At 38.0% G+C, this 23,024-nt stretch overlaps 1 protein-coding gene across 6 annotated transcripts in view; it reads right to left on the bottom strand.

The window, feature by feature from the left end:
• Positions 1–675: 675 nt before the first annotated feature.
• GUCA1C (guanylate cyclase activator 1C) overlaps positions 676–23,024 on the bottom strand; it is a 67,947-nt gene continuing 45,598 nt past the window's right edge. For 4 of the 6 annotated variants that reach the window (XR_007631005.1, XR_007631006.1, XR_007631007.1 and 1 more), the window contains one exon: positions 8,883–9,012. Coding sequence is in view for 2 of the 6 variants with exons in the window: in XM_050333350.1 (XP_050189307.1) it covers positions 3,511–3,641; positions 6,524–6,611; positions 8,863–9,012 (369 nt within the window). In the remaining 4 variants the exon portion in view is untranslated. Of the gene's footprint in view, positions 3,642–6,523; positions 6,612–8,862; positions 9,013–23,024 lie in introns of those variants that run through there. The other 2 variants (XM_050333350.1, XM_050333351.1) reach the window with 1 other exon arrangement.

Here is a 23,024-nt window from a genome sequence, read left to right as displayed (position 1 = left end):
TATTAGAAGAGGAACTATCAATTACCCTGTGGATTGGCGAAGCTCACCCAGCCGCACAGAGTGAATTTAAAACCTGTAATTCTTTCCAAGGTGAATATGGTGACAAAATGATTAGGTATTCTCGGTGCATATCCATCTTAATTAAGGCCTACCTCCCTCTGATGATGATTCAGGCAGTCCAGCTTCTCCAGACACTCACAGCTCGTGTCTGCATCAATCTTGCTGACAAAGACACTTCTTGAGAGCATCTGCTATAATGTCTTTTCTCTCCCGTGTGGGGCTTCTGAGCAAAATTGCTCCTGTGGGCTCTAACAACCCTCAGGATCAGCAGCTCAGCACTGCCCTAAACCACATAAGTGCCTGCAAAAGCATGTACATAATGTGATCCAACACTGGGCTTCTTTTTTCTTTTTCTGTTGTCTATTAAACTGGCAATAGACATTCTGATAGTCAGGTCAATTTACAACATACCCTCATGATTACAGAGCAGGTCCAGAAAGATGAGTTCCAGCTTCACACTTGACAGGTTTTCCGTGTTCCACCTGATTCCACTGATACACTTGATGAGAAGCTGGCAAGTTTATAAAAATAAGACCAATAGAAATTGTGGCCATGACGCATTTATCTCAAGCAGCTGTTTATCAAATTGTGTTTAAGTAGTGAAAGGAAATGTATGTTAATAAACTTAAAAAAAAAAAAAATAGATAGACTCTTATGCATAGTCCCAAACATGCAAAGTTACTGTAGGTAAATAATTTTTGAAATTATGTGCCACAGTGTTTACATTAAACTGGAAAGATACTCACTTCTTAATTACACAGGTTTTTGCTAAATGATTTTTAGATTAAAGTGTAGAAAATGAGCATGTCAGCTACACCTTTAAAATTTAGTTTAACCAAATATGGCAAAGAATTTCCTTATATTCATCATTTTTTAATGCAACACAACACTCTCCTTGAATTGATAATTCACTTCATATAATTACAGTTACACAGAAAAATTAGGCAAATTTAAATGAAAATACTCTTAAAATCCCCTATTAAAAAACAAGTCAGTGTACATAGCTAGTCATCATTTTTCCGTCCATCACTTCATTAGTTTAAAACCAAAAGTCCAAAACACAGCCACCCAAGCTGCTTAGATTGGACCATTTTATTTTATATATTGTAAAGGCAATTCTGAAGGACACCACCCTCATCGGCTTTAAATTTAAAGCATTAGATTAAGAGAAGTGGCTTTATGAAGTCTGGGTGTGAGAAAACTGATACTGACAGTGACATATTAATGTGTCAGTGATGAATAAATACAAGAACCTAATATTCAAACCACCAGCAATCTCATACATCATTCTCTCACTCTTTTTTTTTTTTTTTTAAGGATATAAAAGATTCAAATGTCAGAACTATAATGTCAGGACTCTTTATAATGTCAAGTGATGCATGTTGCATGCTCCTACTACACCTAGAAACTGGGATAATAATGGTAGATGATGGAGTACATTTCATGGCAGTGGACATGGATTTGAAGTGAATTTGGAAGAAAAACATTTTCCTATTGAAGTCCTAAAAATTGTTTTGTTCAACCTGCACCAATCCTTGCACAAATTATTTTGTATAAAACTGATGCTTCTAAGAATACCTAGTATTAGTGGGATGCCTACAGGGCACTGTCAGCCAAGGAGAACTTAGTCTTATAATACAGTAATTTGATAAAACTTGTTACAGACTTGAGAATCAATCCCAATAGAGCCAGAAAGAACTATAATTTTCCCTTTGCAGATACTTCATGCCATTCCATTTCATCTCATAGAATTAATCTTATTATTTATAAAGTAAAGTTATGTTGTTTTGAGCCTGGTTTCCTAAAAAAAAAATGAGGAATATGTGATCATGCCACCTGCAAATGCCTTCCCTTCACTCCTGACAGCTACCACCTTCAGAGACAATTGCAACCCAGTTTGAAAGGAGGTAGAAGTCTCAAAGAGACTCAATTGCTAAAAACCCAGGTATCTGGGCAGGGCAAAGATACCTAAATTAGTACTCCCTGTCAGGGAAAGGCTGTCTTTTGGAGAAGCCAGCAGTGTCATAATCAGGGACAAGGCCAGTGAAAACAAATTGTTTTGCAAAGGAGGACATACAAGTCAAAGGACACAAATCTCTTGGAGTGCTTGCAAAATGATTTGGGTTTTAGCTATTCTTTGAACTTCTAATTTTGCTCTAGAAAGATAACAAAATTTAATTCCAGCACTTTTATAAAAGGTTAATTTGAAAGAACAGTAGCTGAACCCTGAAAGAAACATCAAAATATCACATTATTTTAATTTACGGATGTAATAAAATCAAGAGTGGTAGAGGGCTTGTTAAGGATGATACACATCTTGGGAACATTAAGCTGACTGAGGTGTTTCCCAGAGAACGTAATCCAATTTTGAGTACTGATTAGAGCAAATGTTAGGTTAATACAAACAGTCATTACTCTTAATTGACCTGGATAGAACCCAGTCCTATCTAGAAGTTTGTGTCCACCCTTTAGATAGCAGGGTTAAAACCTCCAGAATTAAAAGAAGAAATTTACTAACTCTGTGTCATCTAGAAAGGTTGCATTTTGTGTTATTTTCATTATTTTATTGATTAATCTGAACAGGAGAGAATGATCTGGTTTCAGCTTGGATAGAGATAATTTTCTTCATAGTAGCTGGTATGAGGCTGTGTTTTGGATTTGTGACCAAAACAACATTGATAACACAAAGATGCTTTCATTACTGCTGAGAAGTGCTTGCATAGCATCAAGTCTTTTTCTGCCTCTCACCCCACTACTGAGAAGGCTCAAGGTGCACAAGAAGCTGGGAGGGGACACAGCTGGGACCGCTGACCCCAACTGACCATGGGGATATCCCACGCCATATGATGTCATGCTCAGCATATACAGCTGGGGAAGAAGAAGGAAGGGAGGGAATGTTCAGAGTGATGACATTTGTCTTCACAAGTCACCATTATGCTTGATGGATCCATGCTTTCCTGGAGCTGGCTGAACACCTGCCTGCCCATGGGGAGAGGTGAATTCATTCCTCGTTCTGCTCTGCTTGAGCACACATCATTTTCTTCACCTTTTAAACTGTCTTTGTCTCAGCCCACAAGTTTTTGCACTTTCACTCTTCCCCATCCCACTGGAGTGCAGTGAGCCAGCAGCTGGGGGATGCTTAGTTGCTGTCTGGGATTTAACCACAACATGCTCACAGAGACCAAGTAAGTTACTTTTAGTGCATCAAGTACCTTTTCTATTATAGGCAGGCAAAGTTTTTTCTTTTTTTTCCTGTGGCTGCCACAGTCATGATCAAGGAAAAGAATAAAGAAAAGAAAAGGAGATATATGAAGAGTGAAAATTGTTGCTCCTGGAGCAGGCTGCTCGCTATTGCCCGGGCAGGATTTAACAACATCAAGCTCTCTGAATATATCAAATATTATCTTCCTTGAAATGATGACACAAAGGCCACATCCGTCACTGGATCCTTCAGACGCTGTTCCTCCTGCCATTCTGTATGGCTTTGAGTACGTTGGAAAGGTCAAAACTTTTCGAAATCAGTTCCATTAGGTCCTCATCTTTTTCCACACCGTTGATAAACTCTTCCAAAGTCAATTCCCCTAAAAGAAAGTAAAATACTCCTTAGGAACTGAGAAACCCAGCAATCACTCCCCATCCAACACCTTGCCATTCATGCCAGATTGAATCCCTTAGGAGGGTTTCTGTTCTCTGCTGATAGGCAAATGCAGGTGGAGTATTTGATAATGTTTTCCTACTTTGCATCAGTCAGATCCTAGAATTCAGACTCACTTTTTTTTTCTGTTAAAACAGGTCAAACACAACTCTCACTGAAGTCTAAGACAATTGTACATGGTCATAAATGTGTGTAAAAGGGCACTAATGAAGCCTGTATCAAGGCCGAGTTAAGATTTATGGACCAATTCTCAGTGAGCTAATTGGAATTTATCTTACAGCTGGTTTTAACAGAGATTAGGGTGTGATTTGCTGGGGATTACTAGGCATAGTACCTGTGTTGACTATTAGGATTATTTAGAGCCATGATCGGATGTACTAAAAAAACCTGGCTAAGTGGTTTGATTAGATAAACTCTTCCAAGGAACTGAAATGGCCATTCAGAATGTGACTTTTTGGGCTCATGTCAAAATCAGCTAATAACTTAGAAGGTGCAAGACAATTTTAAAATATCTTCTACTGAAAATCAGGAATACCGTTTTATTTTGAGATGGAAAAACAAAGCGTGGCTTAATAAGAAAAACGTGATTCTTTCCTCTGAGAATGATTTAAAGTTTCTTGTGAAATTCACAACAATGAATGATTTCTCACTAAAATAAGAAATGACAAAAGGCCAGCAAAGGAAAATAGCTGGATGAGTTAGGGCCCCAGGGTGCAGGGGAGTAGGAATTCAAGTTGTGTACATGTCTGGTGAATGCTTAGCTAGCTGACTTTTGGCTCTTTTCAGGTTTAAGTACTACCTGTAGGGATTTTTTTGGGGTGCTTTTGTTTTTGTCCATGGCAGCCTTGGAAACTTCATTTGATGTGAAAAAGGAAAGCAATTGGTATTTGAAAAATGTGAAAACCACTTTCTACCCATAGTCAGTAAAGGCTGCTTTCTGTTTAGTCACGTGTCCTTGCTCCACTGGTGACAGGCTCATATAAAGAGGAAAGACATAATTTGACAGAAGTCCTGGCTCTTAGACTTCAGTGAAAGTCCAGGGGCTGGCATGCAGTGCCCTGAGGTTGTTTGTGCCTCTTCTTTCAATAGCAGTCCCCTTATATAATCATCCCAGAAGCAGAGACAGAACAAGCAATCTCTGTATGCTTGTATGCATCCCCTGCTTTGCCACTCATTCTCTCACTTCCTCTGAATTTTCCTCCTATCCTAGGCATTCCTTTCCGTTCCCTCTCCCCTTCCCTCTGTATTGCCTTTGACCGAGGTCTTTGCGTGGATGGGTTTCCTGGACTCATCATGTGGACATGTGGCATCATTTTCCTGTTTATTCAGGTCAACTGGTCTTGAATTCCTTCATTCTGTCCCCAGGCTGCACATTTCCAAGTACCAACAGCAGTGCATAAGAGTGCAAACCACACTGCAGCTGCCAGTGAGATGTGGCTAGACTGGCAGGCCCAGACTCGCTGCTGCCATGATGGGCCTCAGATTTCCTTGAGCTAATGAAAATAAATTGCAACACCAACAGGAGATCTGCTTCAAGAATTGTTCTTTACAACCATGGGATTATTTATTGTTATTTCATGTAAGGAAGGACATTGCAACTTATTTGTCTGTTTGCACATTTCTTTAATAAGAGGCTACAGGGATGTAGCACAGCTAAACTTGGTAAAACTTGGCCCGTTCCTCAGGTGGAGCTGGTCCTGTTGCTTTGCACCAATTAAAAAGCTAACAAGCTATGGAAAACAGCTGGAAAGGGAACTATTATGAAGCTAATTCTAATTAATCATGCTCTGGCTTTCCCTTGCTAAAATGTATGACACAAAAGTTATTTTTCCAGCTGATGGTTTAGCTCAGATACAGTTGTTACTTGCAGTAAACATTTGGTCAAATTGGGGAATAATCACAGAATTTGGGGTAGATGCTAGATCATGACTGTGATATTTTGAGTCCTTTCGTAATTGGTCTTCACTCAAAGAATGGGCCAAGGAGATGGGGGGAAAAAAGTCCTCTACTAGTGCATCCTCCATGTGTGCCACAAGATCACTGTTTATACTCTGATTATATATTGCAAACAGCTTTTTAAAGAAGTAACAATACACCAAATAAGACCATAAAAACATCCCCCCCCAAAAATGCCCAAAATTCCTGTCTGTGACTTGACTTTGTTCTGTAATGCTTTCCTAATATTCCTAATTTGTCAATGATTGCAGGTATTGATGTAAAATGTAATTGTCAGTGGAAGGAGGATCTTCATGATTAGAAGTTCGAGGGGAGATATTCACATGTGAGAAGTTTTCTGTTAGAAACAACTCTGAAGCAGTGAACTGAAGTCTTAGTTTACAAATGCAAGTCTAATTGGCTTAGTCTAGCTATCTTGAGGAAAAAACAGTAGCATGTGTCTTAGCATGTGGTAACAGTCAGCCTTCAAGGGACATCCAATATGTTGTCCAATCTTTAGAACATGCTAGAGCATGTGCAACCATGTATCTTATTTGGCTTTTTAAAATGATTTTAAATAGATTAAGACAACACAAATATACTAAAAATCCTCCTCAATCATACTTTCATTTTGCTGTGCAACGAGAGAACTGGCATTTTTGACAAACAGTGCAAGACCTCTGTGCTTTAGCGCCTACTGCATGTAATTCCTATGTCACTGATTTACACTTCATTGTAAAGCTGAAATAATATGAGTAAAGAAGAGTTTCAGCTTTCAGTTAATCTAAAACAGTCAGTTCTTCAGTAGTGTGTTCAGCTCCCCCTCTTGCAGAGGAAAATCCCTGCCAATGCCAACAAAACCTAGATTCTTACCATCATTGTTCACATCTATCTTCTGAAATACCATGTTTGTGAACTCTTCAGCAGTCATATTGGTGTAGCCATTTATAGCTTGGATAGCCTGAGGGCAGAAACATAGAAAATTCTTTCAGAGTTTTTTCCATTCACTTGCAGCACCAGTAATTGCAATGCAACTCTTTAGTTCCCACCCCTTTCACAAATCACTAAATAAATAGCTATTTCAAATAAATCTTCAGTAATGAGGAATTAACATAATACAGCCTGAAGATTGCAGACTAATTTCCATATCTCTGAAAGTCTGAAGAACCATGTGGCACCTTTGCTCTGTAATACACTTTAGATTCCACACCAGCATTTTCAACTGGCCCTAGAGAGTTCTGTGTCTTCAGAGAGTGCCCTATGGTCTCTGTGATTTAAATACAGTACTGTTTTTCACAGCTGAAAGCACATGCAGAGAAAGCCTAAGTAATTTTTCTATTACGACATGTTTAACTTAGTAATCACAAACAAAGTCAGACCAGCAGTCCTGGAGGCTGGCAGAATTTACTTGACCTCCAAAGAAGTTAAGAAAACCAAAAGTATCACCTCTATTTGTTTTTTTTCCCCTATAGGAAAAGAACTCAATATTTGTAGTAAAGGTATAAATGAATGTTTTTCCAAAATTGTATCCCATTCACTGAGATGGTAATTTTTTACACTGTGGTGATCATTCAGGTTAATAAAATAGAAGCCTCCATGTTAACATGTAGTGGTTCAGAGGCAACAAGGATGTGTTTACAGAGTTAGATTCAAGCTCATTATCCCAATTACTAATTGGCTGGGAAAATACGTGCATATATAAGCATGCATATGTGTTCTATAATGTGCATAGAGTTTGTTTTTCTACACTTGAATTATCTTGAGGTGAACTGTATTGTGTAAGAAAATTCACCCTATGTGCCAGTTGTTTCTTCTGGTATTTCTCATATTATATTAGAACTCATTATATTTAAATAAAATGTGAGTTAAACCTATTCAGCACTGATGTGGAATTCTCAGCTGTCACTGTCTTAATTTTACTTTACAGTTTTTAGAAACAGTATATCCAATAAGATCACAAAATGCCAACTCCCAAAGTGCCCAAAATTCCTGTCCATTTCCAAAGGAAACAAGAATATTACAAAAATGGCTTCATGAACTTGTTTGTTTTACTAATCCATACTTTCAGATACTTTTGGTGTTTTATATGTCTGACCCTGCTGCAATCTTCAGAAGAAAGTTGTACTTCTGCCACAGTTAAATTTATTATAGTGCTGAGAGTAAAGCAGTGGTTCCTGAAGTATCTGAGTCACTATCTGCCACAGAATCACCTTAAATGGTAAAAGAAAATAACTGGGCATTGAAAGGGTGCATGGTTATCTGGAAGGATTTTTGATGTTTGAGAATGATTTGTTGGTCCAAAGTTTGCATAGCTGTAGAGACAGATGGAGTTTTAATAGGAGTTCTGTGATTCTAAATTAATGTCTCATATATGACATATCTTTTTGGACAAGGCCTTTTTAACTGATGTTTATTATAATTCCAGGAAAAGTACTTGTTAATGTTATTACTTTGATCTGTAATGAGACCTGTACATTTAGGGAGCACTATTAAGTCATACATATTTACAAGGAACCCTAACTGACCTTTTGGATGAAAGCAGCTACTGAAGTGCAAAATATTATTTCACTAGAGCAAATGAAAAATACAGAAATAATTTTAAAGGAAGTATTGCACTGCTTTGGTTTTGTGTGTTTGAAGTGGACTCATTTTCTGCAAAATTTTGACAATATTTTTATCCAAATGAAACTATGTGATTTAATACTAAAATTTTATTTCCCTGATTAATTTTAAAAGAGGGGTAATGGTGTTTGTAGTAAACAAATCTAAAATCCTTTCAAAAATTAAAATATTGCAATGTTTCAACGATATCTCTATTTTTCTTGCAGCAAGCTCAGTTTGAGAGGCCAGTTTTCCTCAATGGACTGGCACATATACTTGTAACCATCTGTTTTATTCATTATGCTGCTACAGTTCTACTCTACCTTATAATACAGTTTATCACAATAATGTCTCTAGTGTATCTACAGTTTTTCACTTTCAGTAAAGTATTTTGTCTGTAAAACTATGGCTTAAAGTAAAATACTACTTAGATACTCTCAATAAGGAAGAAACTAATGGCAGGAGTGTCACTAGCCGCTGTAAATTCTGGGTTTACAACTGTAAAACATTAGGTAAAGTACAGACAATCCACTTACAGGACGTGAGGAACCACTGTTTCAGGGACAATACACTATGTCAAATGTTCTTGCTATTGGTCATAACTTGCTTACCGCGAATATGCTTAGTAGTTCTTTTTTGTCAATACATCCGTTTCCATCAGCATCATATAGCTTGAAATACCATTTCAATTTTTGATCAATTTTCCCTCGTATAACCAAATTTATTGCAGCTATGAACTCCAAGAAGTCTATAAATCCATCCTAAGAGAGAGAGAGAGAAAAAAACAACAAACATCTATTTAACAATGCTGGTTTTCAGTTAATTCTGGCAATTGTACAGAAACGGGTCATAAAATTCACTACAATACACATTGATTTATGAAGCACCTTAAGATAAAAATCTCCTGTTGTATTAAAAAAGGGTATGCTCAAGTGGAAGATCTATAGGAAGAGGTGTTAGCAAAGACAGTTTTGTTCTCCCCTAAAAGCTGGGAACAGTGTAGACGAGGGGGAAATCTGTTCTGTGTGATTGTTATTGACAGGTTTTGAGGAGAAAAGAAACAGTTTTGTGGCAAACTGCCACAAAAGGGGAAAAAGGGGGAGTTTGGGATATCTGGTTTGGTACTGATGAGGTATCTACAGCATAGTAGTTTACATCCATACTGCAGAACTACGTATGATTTCCAGTGCAGCAGAGCTGTCCCAGGTGTTATTCATCTGAGAGATCATGTAATAATAATAACCTGGCACGAACCCCATGAACTGTGGTTTACCCATATAAACATCAGGTCTCTCAGATGAATATTTTGCTTGGGATATAAAGCTGTCAAGTAATAAACTAGGGTCTAAATATTGAGGATTGGGGATATGCACAGAGAAAGTGCATTTCAGGTTGATTTAATTCTGCCTCCTCCTCTGAAGCTGTCAGGGACAGGCCTCTATAGTCAGGTTCTTCTGATTCTGTAAAAATGTGGTTAGGATGGAAGAAACAGTTGCTGAATTTGGATAGTGCTTGCTCCAACTGTCTCCCATGTGCATATAAAGGAATTAACAGTTGGTAAATTTAGTGTTGTGATCTTTATGTTGGTCAGAATCCAATTGCTTGGAAAACCTTGGAAAGATGGTAATCAGTTTCAGAGGGCCTAGGACTGAAAAGAGAAGGTTGGATGAGTGTCTAGTAGGTTTAGCATGTTGCTTATTTTTATTTTCATATATCAACACACATCTTGCCAGTTGAGGTTTTGCAATCAGCAGGCATTAATCTATCCTCAGTACTTACTGAAGGAAAAGAAGTCCTGTAAGCTTGCAGTGTGACTCATTGCCATAAGGAGAATCATAGACTCACTGAAGTTGGAAAAGACCCTTAAGATCATCACCAACAGTTAACTCAGCATTTTCAAATCCCCCACTAAACTGTGTCCCTAAGTGCCACACCTGACATGTCTTTTGAAGATCTCTAAGTACTATCAGTATATTTTGGTGTAAAGGAACAGCACGCAAAAAATGTCAACAAGCAGGAAATTACAAGGGCTAAAAGATGCTGAGATTGAGAGCTCTGCTGTCTACCTTCAGTTGAGAACAAACCAAAACAAACATAAATCTGTCCCCACCCATCTATCTGCCTAGTCCATGCTCTTTTTTCTCTCCTTCATTCTCTTTTCAGATTCCTCAGAGCTGTGTCCACATGATGCTGATCTGGGTCAGAGCTCCTAGTGCTTGTTTTGATTTCTGTGCAAGGCTGTTGGCAGAGTGGCACCTCAGAGATAAATCTAATGTATTCAGACACACTGGGTTCAGTGTACATGAAGAAAAGCTGCATGCATAACTTGTGCAGGCTGACCTTTGCTTCCCAGACTCTGCAGGTTCTCTTGTGGTTGCTGGTTTTACTCTAATTGCAAGCACAACAAACACAGCAAAGGCAAAGACACCGTTCAACCACTGTTTGGGATTAAATGAAATTTGACAGTAACTGCATGTAATTTTCAAACAAAATTAGACCCAGTATTAAAAGCAGATGCTTTACAAAAAACGACATATCACGCACCACAAACTTTATGCTTCTTTTTAGCACACCAGCTTGAATTTCAATTTTTTGCAAGTATTATTTCAAGAAGGATCTCATAAACTATTTTGCTGGAGGACAAAATGTAATTTGCTGATTAAATTTCCATCATCTGATTTGATGTATCTATTAAGAATATGGTTAGATGCATTTCACATTGCTGCTTTTTTATTGCATTTCATTCTGCTTATTGAAACTACAGATTAATTTTAGGATTGCCAAATGTCCAAGACCAGATTAATTTTGTTCTTTCTCTTTTTACATTTCACTTGGGTTTTTTCAAAATAATATTTTGTTTGCTTTCTTTCTAAATTTTAGTGTCACTGTTGTTGTCCTGTCAAAACAAACATCAGAAGTCTGGACAATGTAATAACCATCTTAATGTGTTTGGGTATGAAATTCTGATCTGGTAAGAAGGGACTGAAGGCCAAGGTCAAAAAACTCCCACCTTTGAAAAACACCTGAGAGAAACAGTAGTCACCAAGAAAGCCCCAGTCACATTCTGTAATTGTGCAAAGACCACTGGCAACACGTTAACCAGCAGCCAGTCCGCCAGAGATAGAAATAATGAGAAGAGAGACCTGATTGCCTACATGATGTGGAACAAGAAACATTACGTAAAAACATTGATGAGAAATGTACTGGTTTTCCTCTCTACACTAAAAAAAAATACACTGTAGGAAGAAAAAGAAACGTTTATGTGATGCGAAAGGATAGCAATCTTGTTGCACATATACAGGGTTTTCTCAGATAAACAGAAATACTGCACTTTTTATAGTAACATCTCAAAATAGTGCATTAAATAATGAAAAACATCATAACAGGAACCTGTGAAGATCATCCTGTGGTTCTGTGAGTACAACAAATAATGCAATAAATGTGTTATGATGTTATTAAAAGAATACTGCTGTGCTGATTTACCTATCTGCTGCTCTATAATCATTCACCATACAAGTATCTAGGTAGGTCCTTATGTATCTCTGAGCTCTGTAAAACATCACTCTGTGAGGCATGCACAGTAAAGTATCTGTTGCTCCTTAGGAAGTCATTAATTCACAAGGAAAGGGCTACTTTAAAAATAATAAGTGGTAAGAAAATAAAATGTAAAACCAATCCCAACAACATAATAAGCAGAACTGAATACCAGTGGTGGATTATTTAAATAATTTACTTTTGATGCTTTACCCTGTTATTGTCTCAAAGGGCAAATTTGTAATATTTTTATTAAATGTAGTTAAACCTGCTTATTTAGAATCATTTCAGCAGCTTAGGATACAGGACAGATTTGGGTGATGGATGCATTTATTTTGTGTGTGGGCTTCTTAGCAATGTCTGGATAGTGCTGGCCCTGCTTTCCTTGTCTGCAGCACAACCCCCTGGGATCCCACGGGCATCTGTAGGGATGATGAATTCCTGCACCCTCCCCTATCCGAATGGGCAGAGGCACAGGGTGCCCCTCTGGGTATGGTGTAAAATAGAGGGACAGAGATCTCCCAGTGCAGCTCTGAGGAGTGGGGTGGAGAGATAAAAATAAAAATGCATTCAAAACTTCTTTTACCTGCCTCAAAGTCTTCTGGACTTTCTTCTACACATAGTAGACTTAATAAAAACATAGACCTCCTTTTATTCTTTTAACATCTTGACTGGATGAACTAGAAGCTTAAGGACACATTGGAGTCATGCACGTGTTTGTGCCCTTTCTTACCGTGCTTTTGTAACTTGCTTTGCTTTCGCTGATGAATGACTTTTTTAAGGCGCTTGCAACAGTTTGATTCACACAACAAAGACAAAGGAAGGCTCCAAAACTGACAGGAAAGTTCACTGATGATATGAAATTGGTCCTCAGTGCTCTGAGGGCACCACTGGCTCTGACTGCCCCTGCCTGGGGTCCAGGGCCTATTTCAGTTTTTCATTAGTTACTGGATCTCCTGAGGAGAAAGGAATTTAATTTTCTCTTTTTATGAGAGGTTTTTGCTTTGGAATGTCAGTCTACATGCCGTTGCTGGAGGCTGCTCACCGTTATTGGTGAGGGCAGAGTTGTGTGTTCTCTGAGGGCAAAGCCGAACAGCGAGGGACCATCATGTTACATGATGGCCATTAATACCCCAACACCGGAGCTGTAGGAGGGCATTACCCTTCCATTCCCAGAATAGCATTGCTAATCTTCACAGATCCTTCAAAAACCTTATGCTTTCGAGCCACAGAGATTAAAAATAATTGAGTTGTCAGCTATGAATTCATAGCTGATTTGAAACAGCATGGTTATCCAAGCTTGCACCAGAGTGATCTGGACTTTCTGTTTTGGCTGCCTAGCTCTTACCTGACTGATTTCCTGGCAGTGACAATGCTACGGGGATAGTCAGCCATGTCCAGCCACACACAGTGGCTACACGCATGGGAAAGGGACAGCTTCTGTCCCTGCAAAACCATATGGTGAGTGACCTCATTGTCTTACTTGGAGGACTCTACCGAGAGTCTATACACAATAAGCAGTGTCTTATTTCCAAAATTTTCTCCTGAAAAATCTCTAAACTCAACCTGAGACCAGGAGAATAGCTCAAATGGTTTATCGGGATTAATAAGTGTGCAAATACAGATGGTCCAGGTATTTCCAACCTAGGGCTTAGGTCATTAAGCTACCTTCCTTTCCCACCCCCTGTCTTTCAGAATACTACTTAAACCTCTTAAGGCAGAGGGAGGAAGCATAGATCAAATAGCTCAGAATAACTGTGAAATTTATAGCTAATCCTATGTGCTTCTCTCTCTCTGCACCCCGTTTCAAATATAACACTGCTTTCTCCGCCCCCAGAAATCTAGAGGATTCATTTTGCTTCACTTCATCTTCCCCCATTTCATAGAATCATTTCAGTTGGAAAAGGCCTCCCAGATCATTGAGTCCAACCACCCTGGCTTTGTTTTTCCTTCTTAATACTTTCAGTTATTCCTCAAAGTTTGCATACACATTACTGAAGAAATATGGAGCTACTTGGAACTCTGTTACATTGATACACATCCCTAGGGTCTGATGTTGGAGTTTGAGGCTCGGACCGAGCTCCAGATACCCTACAGGCTATGGCCAGAATCACCAGTTTTGTATGTAAATAAAGCTGGCATTTGACATGTGGCAGGGGAGACCTCAGCACGCAAAGACTCTTAGGTAAGGATGAAGAACAAAGCAGGGAATTGGGAGCTGCAGACTTGTTAAGCGGTTTCGTAATCATTGCACACCAACAGTTATGTAAAGAGATGAGGCTGTATTGACCAGACTATTACACAAGGTTCTGCTTTGCCCAGATGAAAAGCACCTGTGAGGTCTGGTGACCTGGAAATTATCTGGACCTTTGTGTTGGAGGAGTTGGAAATGCAAAGCCAGCTATGTGTCCTGGCTTGTACGCTCCCCTGGCAAAACCTGGTGAAATCCTAAATGTTAAGAAGACAAGCAGTTTTATTTCTTTAAAATTAACCACTACCCCCCAACTCCCTGCCATCATGCACAATTTTCTTTCAAGATTACTGGAGAAGCAGGGAGACAGGGAAGTCACCAAGGCATTGGGCTGTGCCCTCTGCTCAGCCTGCATCATGATACAACAGTGCCCAGAAAGGCTGCACTGGAAAGACCTAGCACTCTCCCATCCTCTCCTGGATGGTGGTGTTCAGCTTTCTAATTTTGAGCCTCTGCCTGTGCTTTTAGGAGCATCTTTCCCAACCTAAAACAGAGCAGTGGGCAAAAGAGAAAAAACCCCTAAAAAATATAACCATAGTAACACATTTTCCAGCAAATTTCTTGCTGATAATCCAAGCAAATTTTTCTTGTTTGACAAACCCAAAAATGTGACAGGACAAACCTCCAGGAAAAGTATATCAAACATATATATATCTTCTAGCAGCAAAGACGCTCTGTTTGGCAGATTATGTCAGGTGCATTTATATAATGCCCTTAGAATCTCAAGGGCTGGATGCAAGAAGACTCCTCAAAGTTACACACATATACTTCAACTGCCTAAACAACTTGATATTATTAGATAAAGGACCTCAGTGAAGTAAAAAGTTAGCAAAAACACATAATTCAATTTCTGCTGCGTTTTTTCTGCAAGAAGTATTTTAAAGTGTTGCTCACCAGCAACATTGTCACCAACAAATGTGTGAGTCATGTTTGCATACTTTTGATATTTCAAATAAACACTTACATGATAAAGGGGAAAAAGAAGAAAATGTAAACCTCTTACTGCTCTATTCTTAATTAATAAGGAAATAAATAGAAAAAAATAGTTGTGCTTTTAAAAAATGCTTAAAACATCTTTAAATAAAAGAAGTAGATTCCTGAATTTTTCATATTAAAATTACTTCCCCTTTATATATGTTATAATTTAACATGTAGTATTAAAAAGTAATTATGATTAATTGTATAAAGTTAATCTTCATTGCCTATTCACAAAATTACAGTGACAAAATTAGTGTTAGCTGGTAATTGTAGTAATATACTCCAAATGCTTTTTAAGCTCAGTGAAAGCTGAGAGTACAAGCTAATTTGTTTACACTTATATTAAATTTTCAAAGAAATATGTTAGAAAAGTGTAGTTGCTTCAGTCTGATGAACAATTTTTGTCCCTGAGTAACTGTGGAGGAAACAACTCTAAACCTGTTCTTTTGTTTTAAAAACAGTCAAGGAGTATAGGAACAGATGTAGCACAGCTTGATAGGAGATTGTAAAGACAATGAAGTTTACTTTTAAATAAAATTGAACTTCATCATTCTTTGACATTCCTCCCTTTCTATACCGACTAACATTGAGCTTTGCTACATTTGTTTCTGCAGGACATTCAGTAAAAATATATGTGATACAGATTTAATCCATGTTAAAGAAAAAAACAACACCAAAGAATCACTTGACCAAACCTCTGGGTGCCGGATTTTCACTGTCAGTACTTTTTGGCAGCAATTCATTTTCTCTAGGTCTCTTATGCAACGCAGTCGGCATTGCAGCTTCATACAGGACCTGCAGGCTGGGCTTCCTCAACCTGCAGGTCTCAGGTGCTGTGTCCTTCTGTGAAAGGGGACCCACAACAGCCACCTGCCAAAGCAAGGGTGGATGGAGCACGTCTGGCCTTGCACCACGCACAAACCACGTCTTTGGCCCAAGCATCGTCTACAGTGTGATGGACCCACTGCCCAAGTGCAGCAAATCTCTGTGGCAAATGCAGTGAGCCTGGGCACGCTGTGCACAGATGGCAAGGAAGGGGCTGTTCAGTGGGGTGGTGACAACTGTGAGTAGGGCTGCCCCACCTCATAAACTAATCCAGGAAAATTCAATGGGTATATTACTTAATAGGACTTGTCTATTTGAATATTTTGAAATTATAATTTTAAAGAGAAAAATTTCTTGGAAATCCAGATTATCTTTTTGAAAGGGGAAAAAAAAAAAAAGGAAATTCTGAGACACATATCACTTTAATGTCACATAGAATTGGCCTTCTATGCTTGATAGTGCTGTGGCACTATTAGGCATTTTTTACCTCTGGTCCAAAACTTTTAGATCATAACTCAAAACACATAATGTCAAATCCTACAGTCAAGAATTCAACTGTACTTAAATTAAAGAAGTGATGATTTTAATGATAATGTAGGCTTTCAGCTGATAATTACACATTATTACAGCATAAGTTTGTATTCTTGGAGCAGTGAGTCCTGTGCCAAAACAGTAGGAAACAAGATTATGAAATTGCACCAATAATCATGGGAAGTCCTTGCAAAGTAAAAGAATCAATATACAAAATTGAACATAAAAAGAGCATGAAGTAGTTCAGAAGCAGAAAAAAGATATTCCTTAGACCAGTCTATAAATAAATAGTGCTTCGTGGAACCAGGTGAAATATTCATAGAACATAGTTCCTATTGCAGAGAATTTTTAAAAAGGGTACTGCACCTTTCAAAGGCACTTAAGCACGCTGAGAAAAATGATATAACTACACTGCCTTGAAAACAGCAAAGCACAATTTAACCTCCTCATTTACAGTAATCGGGCTAGTTACTTTATATTTGAGATAATTTTATGCAACATTACTCCAGATTAAAGAGAAACAAATGACTTGGCTTTGTTGTTTTTGTTGCTTTTGTTGGGTTGTGCCTGAAACTAATGGGAAATGGATTTTTACATGCCACCTTCAAAAACTCTAAATATTTCAGGAAATAAATGCTGTAGATTTTTGTTACTTCTGACAGAAGAATTCTTTCTGGCTAAGACATATCTAGATTCTTATCTTCTTCTAACCCTTGGTTTAGAAGCTGATTAATTTTTTGACACAGGTTTTTATTGATGACTACAATGTAATAGCTATGACTGTCATGAAAAGAAAATAAATTTTTAAAGCATTTCTTGTTGTGGAGACTTTTTGGAGGCAATTACAAGAGTGAAAAAGGCTTCAAAATAAGGAAAAGCAAGAGCTAGACAGCTCTGGGCAAAGTGGTAGTGCTACATGTGCTGGGCCAACGAAAGAACCATGGAGAAGGAATAATGTAAAACATAGCCTGCCTTGACACAAGATCAGCTTATGTGGCTCTTGGCCCCACGCTGTAGTGTGTAGCAGCAGATGCTGCTGCTGCAATGTTGTTGCCTTGGTTAAACTGTCTGGTCACAGCAAGGTAAGAAAAGTGTCCAGGGAGTCATTTCAGGCTGAAGACATCCCTAAGGGTGTGGGTATTGTTGAACTTCTGTTTGCACAACTATTCAATCACTTAGGATACAAAAGAGGAAAGTTGTTCAGGAAAGTTTGGAAAATATTTCTCTGATGAGCATCCTTACTCTTCCTGCTTTGCATAACTATTTACTATTGCACCCAATTTATTGTATCAACTTTGGTTATGTCTGCAAACATATAAGAGTGCAGCCAACAGGCTAAGCAGTTCCTTAGGCAGCCTGAAAATTCACATCAAAGCAACTATTTCTGGTTCAGAGGACACATCAGAGCAAGACAGTCTGAGAAAGGAAGTCCAACTGAAGATAACATTTTCTAGCAAAGGAGAGTTATCAAAGATGTCCTGAGCCATTATAGTTAATCGCCATAAGAGGTGGAAACACTTAAGATTTAGATTCCAGGTAGTTTCTGAAGCACTGCTCACCAGCACTCATTTTATTTCATCATTTAAGGGCTCTCCCTACCTTCTGTGAATATGTGGAAGGCAGCTAGCACATAGTGCCAAGTTACCCTTGCAAAGTTGGGTCATGTCAATCTTTAACAAAATAAAGTCTTCACTAGAATCTCTAGACTAATTGCCTCATATAGATGAAAATAATATTTCTCTCTCTCAGTTCTTAAGAAGGGGAAAAAGTGGAGGGAGAAAACAAGTGAAAGTCAAATGAAGAATAAGTTACAGTAATTGACAAAACACCTCTGATAAATATTACATCTTTTTGTGAATATTTGAATGTGAACAATGGAATATGAGGTGCAACCACTGGTTTCACAGAGAATTTTGTGACCAAATGACTCTCATGTCCTTCTACTACAATACTAAAGAAGATGTATTTGGTTAATCATATTCATGTCCCTATAACCAAAGAAGATAACATCTATTTATATCCAGAACACAAAATCAGGGGATGAAAAGCCTACACAAAAATCTGAACTATAAAGACACAGCAGGACAGTGGGGAAGAAGCTAGGTTAAAAAAATAAAAGGAAAGGTGGTCTCCCTCCCAACGCTTGTCAGGATTGTGCAAAGTACAAGGAGTGAAGGGAAACAATTATTCTTCATGAAAAAAAAAAATAGCGTGAGATTTAGTTTACATTGTGATATAGTCATTTTGACACACAACAAAGTTCTATTGAAGTGACACATTTTTGCTTTCCTTATTATCTGTTCTACATCAAACAGCCCTTTTAAACTTTATATTTTAAAATTGATTCCTTTAAAAATATTTTTTATCATTCTAATCTGCATAATTATGCCAGATGAACTCTATTTTATCAGAGAACTACTTTAAATTTTAAATGAAAAGCATAAGCTAGAAAAATAGTTAAAGATTGACATCAACTGATGCCTTTCTAAAGATTTCTAAAACTGATGGGGAGTTGTCTATTTCTGTGCATCTATGGGGAGTTGTCTATTTCTGTGCATCTACCAACTTTATCTCGGCATAAGAAGTGTATCAAATACAGTGTTTGTGGTCTGTCCAATGCTTTATAAATGTTAACAGAAAATCCTTGAACTTGCATAATTTTCCTCCAGTGCCAAATACCTATTAATCTTCTTTGCTCTTCACAGTAATCCTACCTTTTAAAATCCAATTTTCTTACAAAGCAACTGACAGATATTCCTGTAGGTATTTTCAATCAAAGAGGAAAGAAGCAGTAAGGGAACTACAGTAGCAGTATCCCATTTTCAGTATCTTCAGTATATATATCTTTCAGTATCTTCACAATAAATGGCTATGGAAATTTTGTCCTTCACAGGTCATAAGAACATAATCAATCAATTATCACAGTATTCAATTTTTATTTTTGGTAGTGGCAAAACCTATCTGCAAGCCAGTGAGAGTGAATGACAATGATCTGCATTTCTGATATGAAGAAAGAAGATATTTTAGAATAAGTGTTAAAGAGCAGCAGTGCTGGCTATAGAATTTTTCCTTAGTTCTGCTTAAGAGCAACTAACACTTCCAATTATATTATGGATACACCAGGCAGTATTTCTCTAGATATGTTTTCTCCTTTAACATCAGTGGAACCTCATTTTGACAGATATAATGGCTCTGAAATACGATACATATTCTCAGAGAAAACTAAATATACATCTGTGTACTTGGCAACTACTGAGGTATTTTAGATAAACATAGCTGTTTCCCCTCTAAAATTCATCAGTAGGATGCATGAACCAGGACTGCATGCCATTATGTGTGGACTGAGATGCAGAGGTAATAAAAAAAGTAGGAAGAATTAGATTTATTTGTATGTGATTGCAGATTTATCATTTTTGTATTACAAACAGCTTAAGGGTGAAGAAGACTGAGATAATTTTTCCCTAAAGAGGGACTCTTTTAAAATCTAATAAAGGGGGTCCTTTAAAAAATTAATGTGGACACACTTGTATTTTAATAAACACATTATTTTAGAAGGTTTTCATTGGAAAGCTGTGGCAGAAGATAAACCTACCATTTATTATACTGCCAATGTCATTATATAAATAATGCTTACAAGTATTAATGTATGAGTCATCAACAAAAACGTTTGCTGAAATGCTACCTCCTGCATTTGCTGTGATAATCTCCAGGAAAGTTAACTTTCCAATTACAGTTCTGAACATTCAGCATCTTTATTTTTCAATGCCACTAAGAATAATGAAAAAAACAGCTTTCAAACTTTGTTACCATATTTGTTTGTTTGTTTGTTTAATTATTAGCAAAGCATCCCACAGAGGTCAAATGAGGGCTGAAAAGTGTTCACACATAGCCCTTGTTTTTAAGAAATATAGAAAAAAATGGAGACATCTCTGTACTCTGCATATAAGGTCATTTAATTACATATCTGCCTGAGAAGAAAGCTTTTAGGGCACTGCCTTTGTCCCTAACCTCCCATAGAAACAGGCCCTGACCAGAAACAGCCTTTGTACATTGAACAAGTGCACTCTGTTGAGCTAGAGGTGTGATTCCCTGCACAGTACTACACTCTGACACATATAAACACAGGAGCTGAGTCCAAGAAGCCATAGAAGCACAGCAGCATTGTGGTATGGTAGGTTAGCGCAATGCTCTGAGCTTCCATGGTCTGCCTGCTGCCAAGAACAGAGATGACCTCAATCTCTGCACGGTGCTGAATTGCTCTGTGAAGATGTACCCCTCCCTGTCACAGTGATTTCCATGAGTGGGGAAATCTCCAATCTAAAGAAATACAGGGAATGATAAGGCTTGGCTTGCAACTGAATTCTTGTTGGTATTCATCTGGAAGACTTGAGTGAAGCAAGTTTTGACTGGTCTTTCACAAATTGTCAAAAAAACTTGCCATGCTGCCATAATTCCTTTTTAACTATTTTCAGTTTACTGGAAAGTTGTTTTCTTTCAAAATAACAATCCTAAGAAGGAGAAGGGTGTCTGTAACAGGCTTCAGCTGAAAGCAGGAAGGCTAATGAGGAGGTGAAATGCAATTCACAACTGTAATTACCTCCCCTGGCCACAGTCCCATTGGTGTCCTACAGTGCAAGTTAATATTCTACACCTTACATGCTAGAGGTTTTTAACTGGGCACACATGAAACACAGAGGAGAAAGTCTATAGACCTTTCCATGAGTGTTTTATCATTTTATTCTATGATAGAATACCTCCAAGCATGGATGTCCCCAGCTTAACTCAAGAGGTATTAGGCTGCTATAACTGGAATTGTAGATTAATCTCAGGGCTAAGCCTACAAAGCAGAGCTTTCTGAGCAGATTCCTATTCTGAGAAAACGGAAGCCTACATAAGAAAAGTATCTTTTGTGCTGAGAGCACAGGACCGCATTAAATGACTGCAGTTTTCCATCATGAGTTTCTTTTGATTTAGATCAACTGTAAACTAGTCCCTAAATTATATGCTTTTATGATAAGCTTAAGCAATAGACGTCATAACAATTTTAAACCGTAAACCCTCACTATAAACCATGGTTAGAAAAGGAAAAAGATCAGCTCACACATCTACAAAGAGTCAGCTGGGGGAAGCATGGGAGAAGGTTCAAGTTTGTTCAGAATATTCTGTGACTGTGAATATGGTAGCTAACTATAACAGCAGTTCTATATAGAGGGTATTACTAAGAGGAAGGAAATAATTTCTATCAAGAAGTTTTGTATACTTTGCCACTCACTGGAATAATGACCCCTGTATTAGAAAGCAAAAACCAGACAAGAATACAGTAGTAAAGGAAACAAAATTTTGATCTACATACCAGAAAAGTTGTTATAGTGCTAAGGAACTGAATGTAAGCAAAAACTCAAATGTCGAAATTATTTCTGAATTTGTGCATTGTGCTTGCAATCACTTACATCCATTAACTTTTGTGGCTTGGAGATGAAAGATTATCATCTGTTTAATACTGCACAGTGCCTAAATGTTCTACATAATGTCACAGAAGGATATTGTCCCCTTTGTACTATCACAGCTGCCATTTCAGAGACCACTGTGTGATACTCCCAGTCAGCCATCCATTGACCACTCTTCAACTGTACTTAACTAAAAAGCATTTTTCAGGATGAAAGTCTACATTTTTGCCAAAAGTCCTGGGGAGGAGAAAAAGCTGTAGAAAGGTTACAGGACAAGAAGTGAGTGTATGGAATAAAGAGATCATCTTATTTTACCTCGTCAACAACCATAAACCATTCCTTTTTCCTGCCCTGAGAAGCTGGGCTTTGCCACTTTATTCCCAGATTAATTAAATAAAAAGCATCACAGCCCTGTACTTAAAAAGTGTTTGGTTGATGCTGGTTGTTCCTAAAAGTATTCCTGAAATACAGTCGTCATTAGCTGTGGTAATAAAGGAAAAAAAAATTAGGAAAACAGAGCAGTGTTAACAACGCTAGAAAAAGGCTACATGGTAACAGGAATATAATAATTGTACTGAATAGAGATTAAAACACAACAGACCTGTAAAGGTCTGTAAAAACCTGTTGTGAGCCCAGGATATAAATCTTACATCTTAAATTATTCCTTGCTGGGGTTTTTTTGTGTCTCAAATAAACCGGTTTTAGTTTTGTTTGCCTGACATCCTTCCCTAGCCAGCTTGACCCTCTCAAAACCTAGCACACCTTTACAAATGCTCACAGGCTAATGATCTACCTGAGTGATGACTGCCTGCAGAGCAGAGTGACACAGCTCTGCAACACCAGATAGAGAAGCAACAATTAGCATCTGGTTCCTATAATAAATGTGTTTGGCCACTGCCACAGCAACTAAAGGTGACCAAAGGCTCTTTTCCTCCACAGCCACATAGACTAAGGTCTTCCAAATCTAGTGGAAGGTGCTACACAGAAGTACCAGATGACCATGTTTTCAGCTAAGGAAAATATCTATTGCCTGTGTGGGAGCCAGCTACGTTACAGAGAGCTGATTGCAACCACAAGCAGTCATTACAGTAGCAGGGAGGGTAAATTAGAGACACAGCCAGGAGAAACTGCTTGACCTCTTCATTCAGTAGTCTGTTTTGTCTTGTAACTTGTACGCTCTGTGTGGTCACCTCATCTGAGTTACATT

This window comes from Myiozetetes cayanensis, unplaced genomic scaffold, assembly GCF_022539395.1.
Source record: "Myiozetetes cayanensis isolate MyiCay16 unplaced genomic scaffold, myiCay2020 scf5-8, whole genome shotgun sequence".
Lineage (NCBI taxonomy): Eukaryota > Metazoa > Chordata > Aves > Passeriformes > Tyrannidae > Myiozetetes > Myiozetetes cayanensis.
This window is presented reverse-complemented; position numbering and strand designations above follow the sequence as displayed.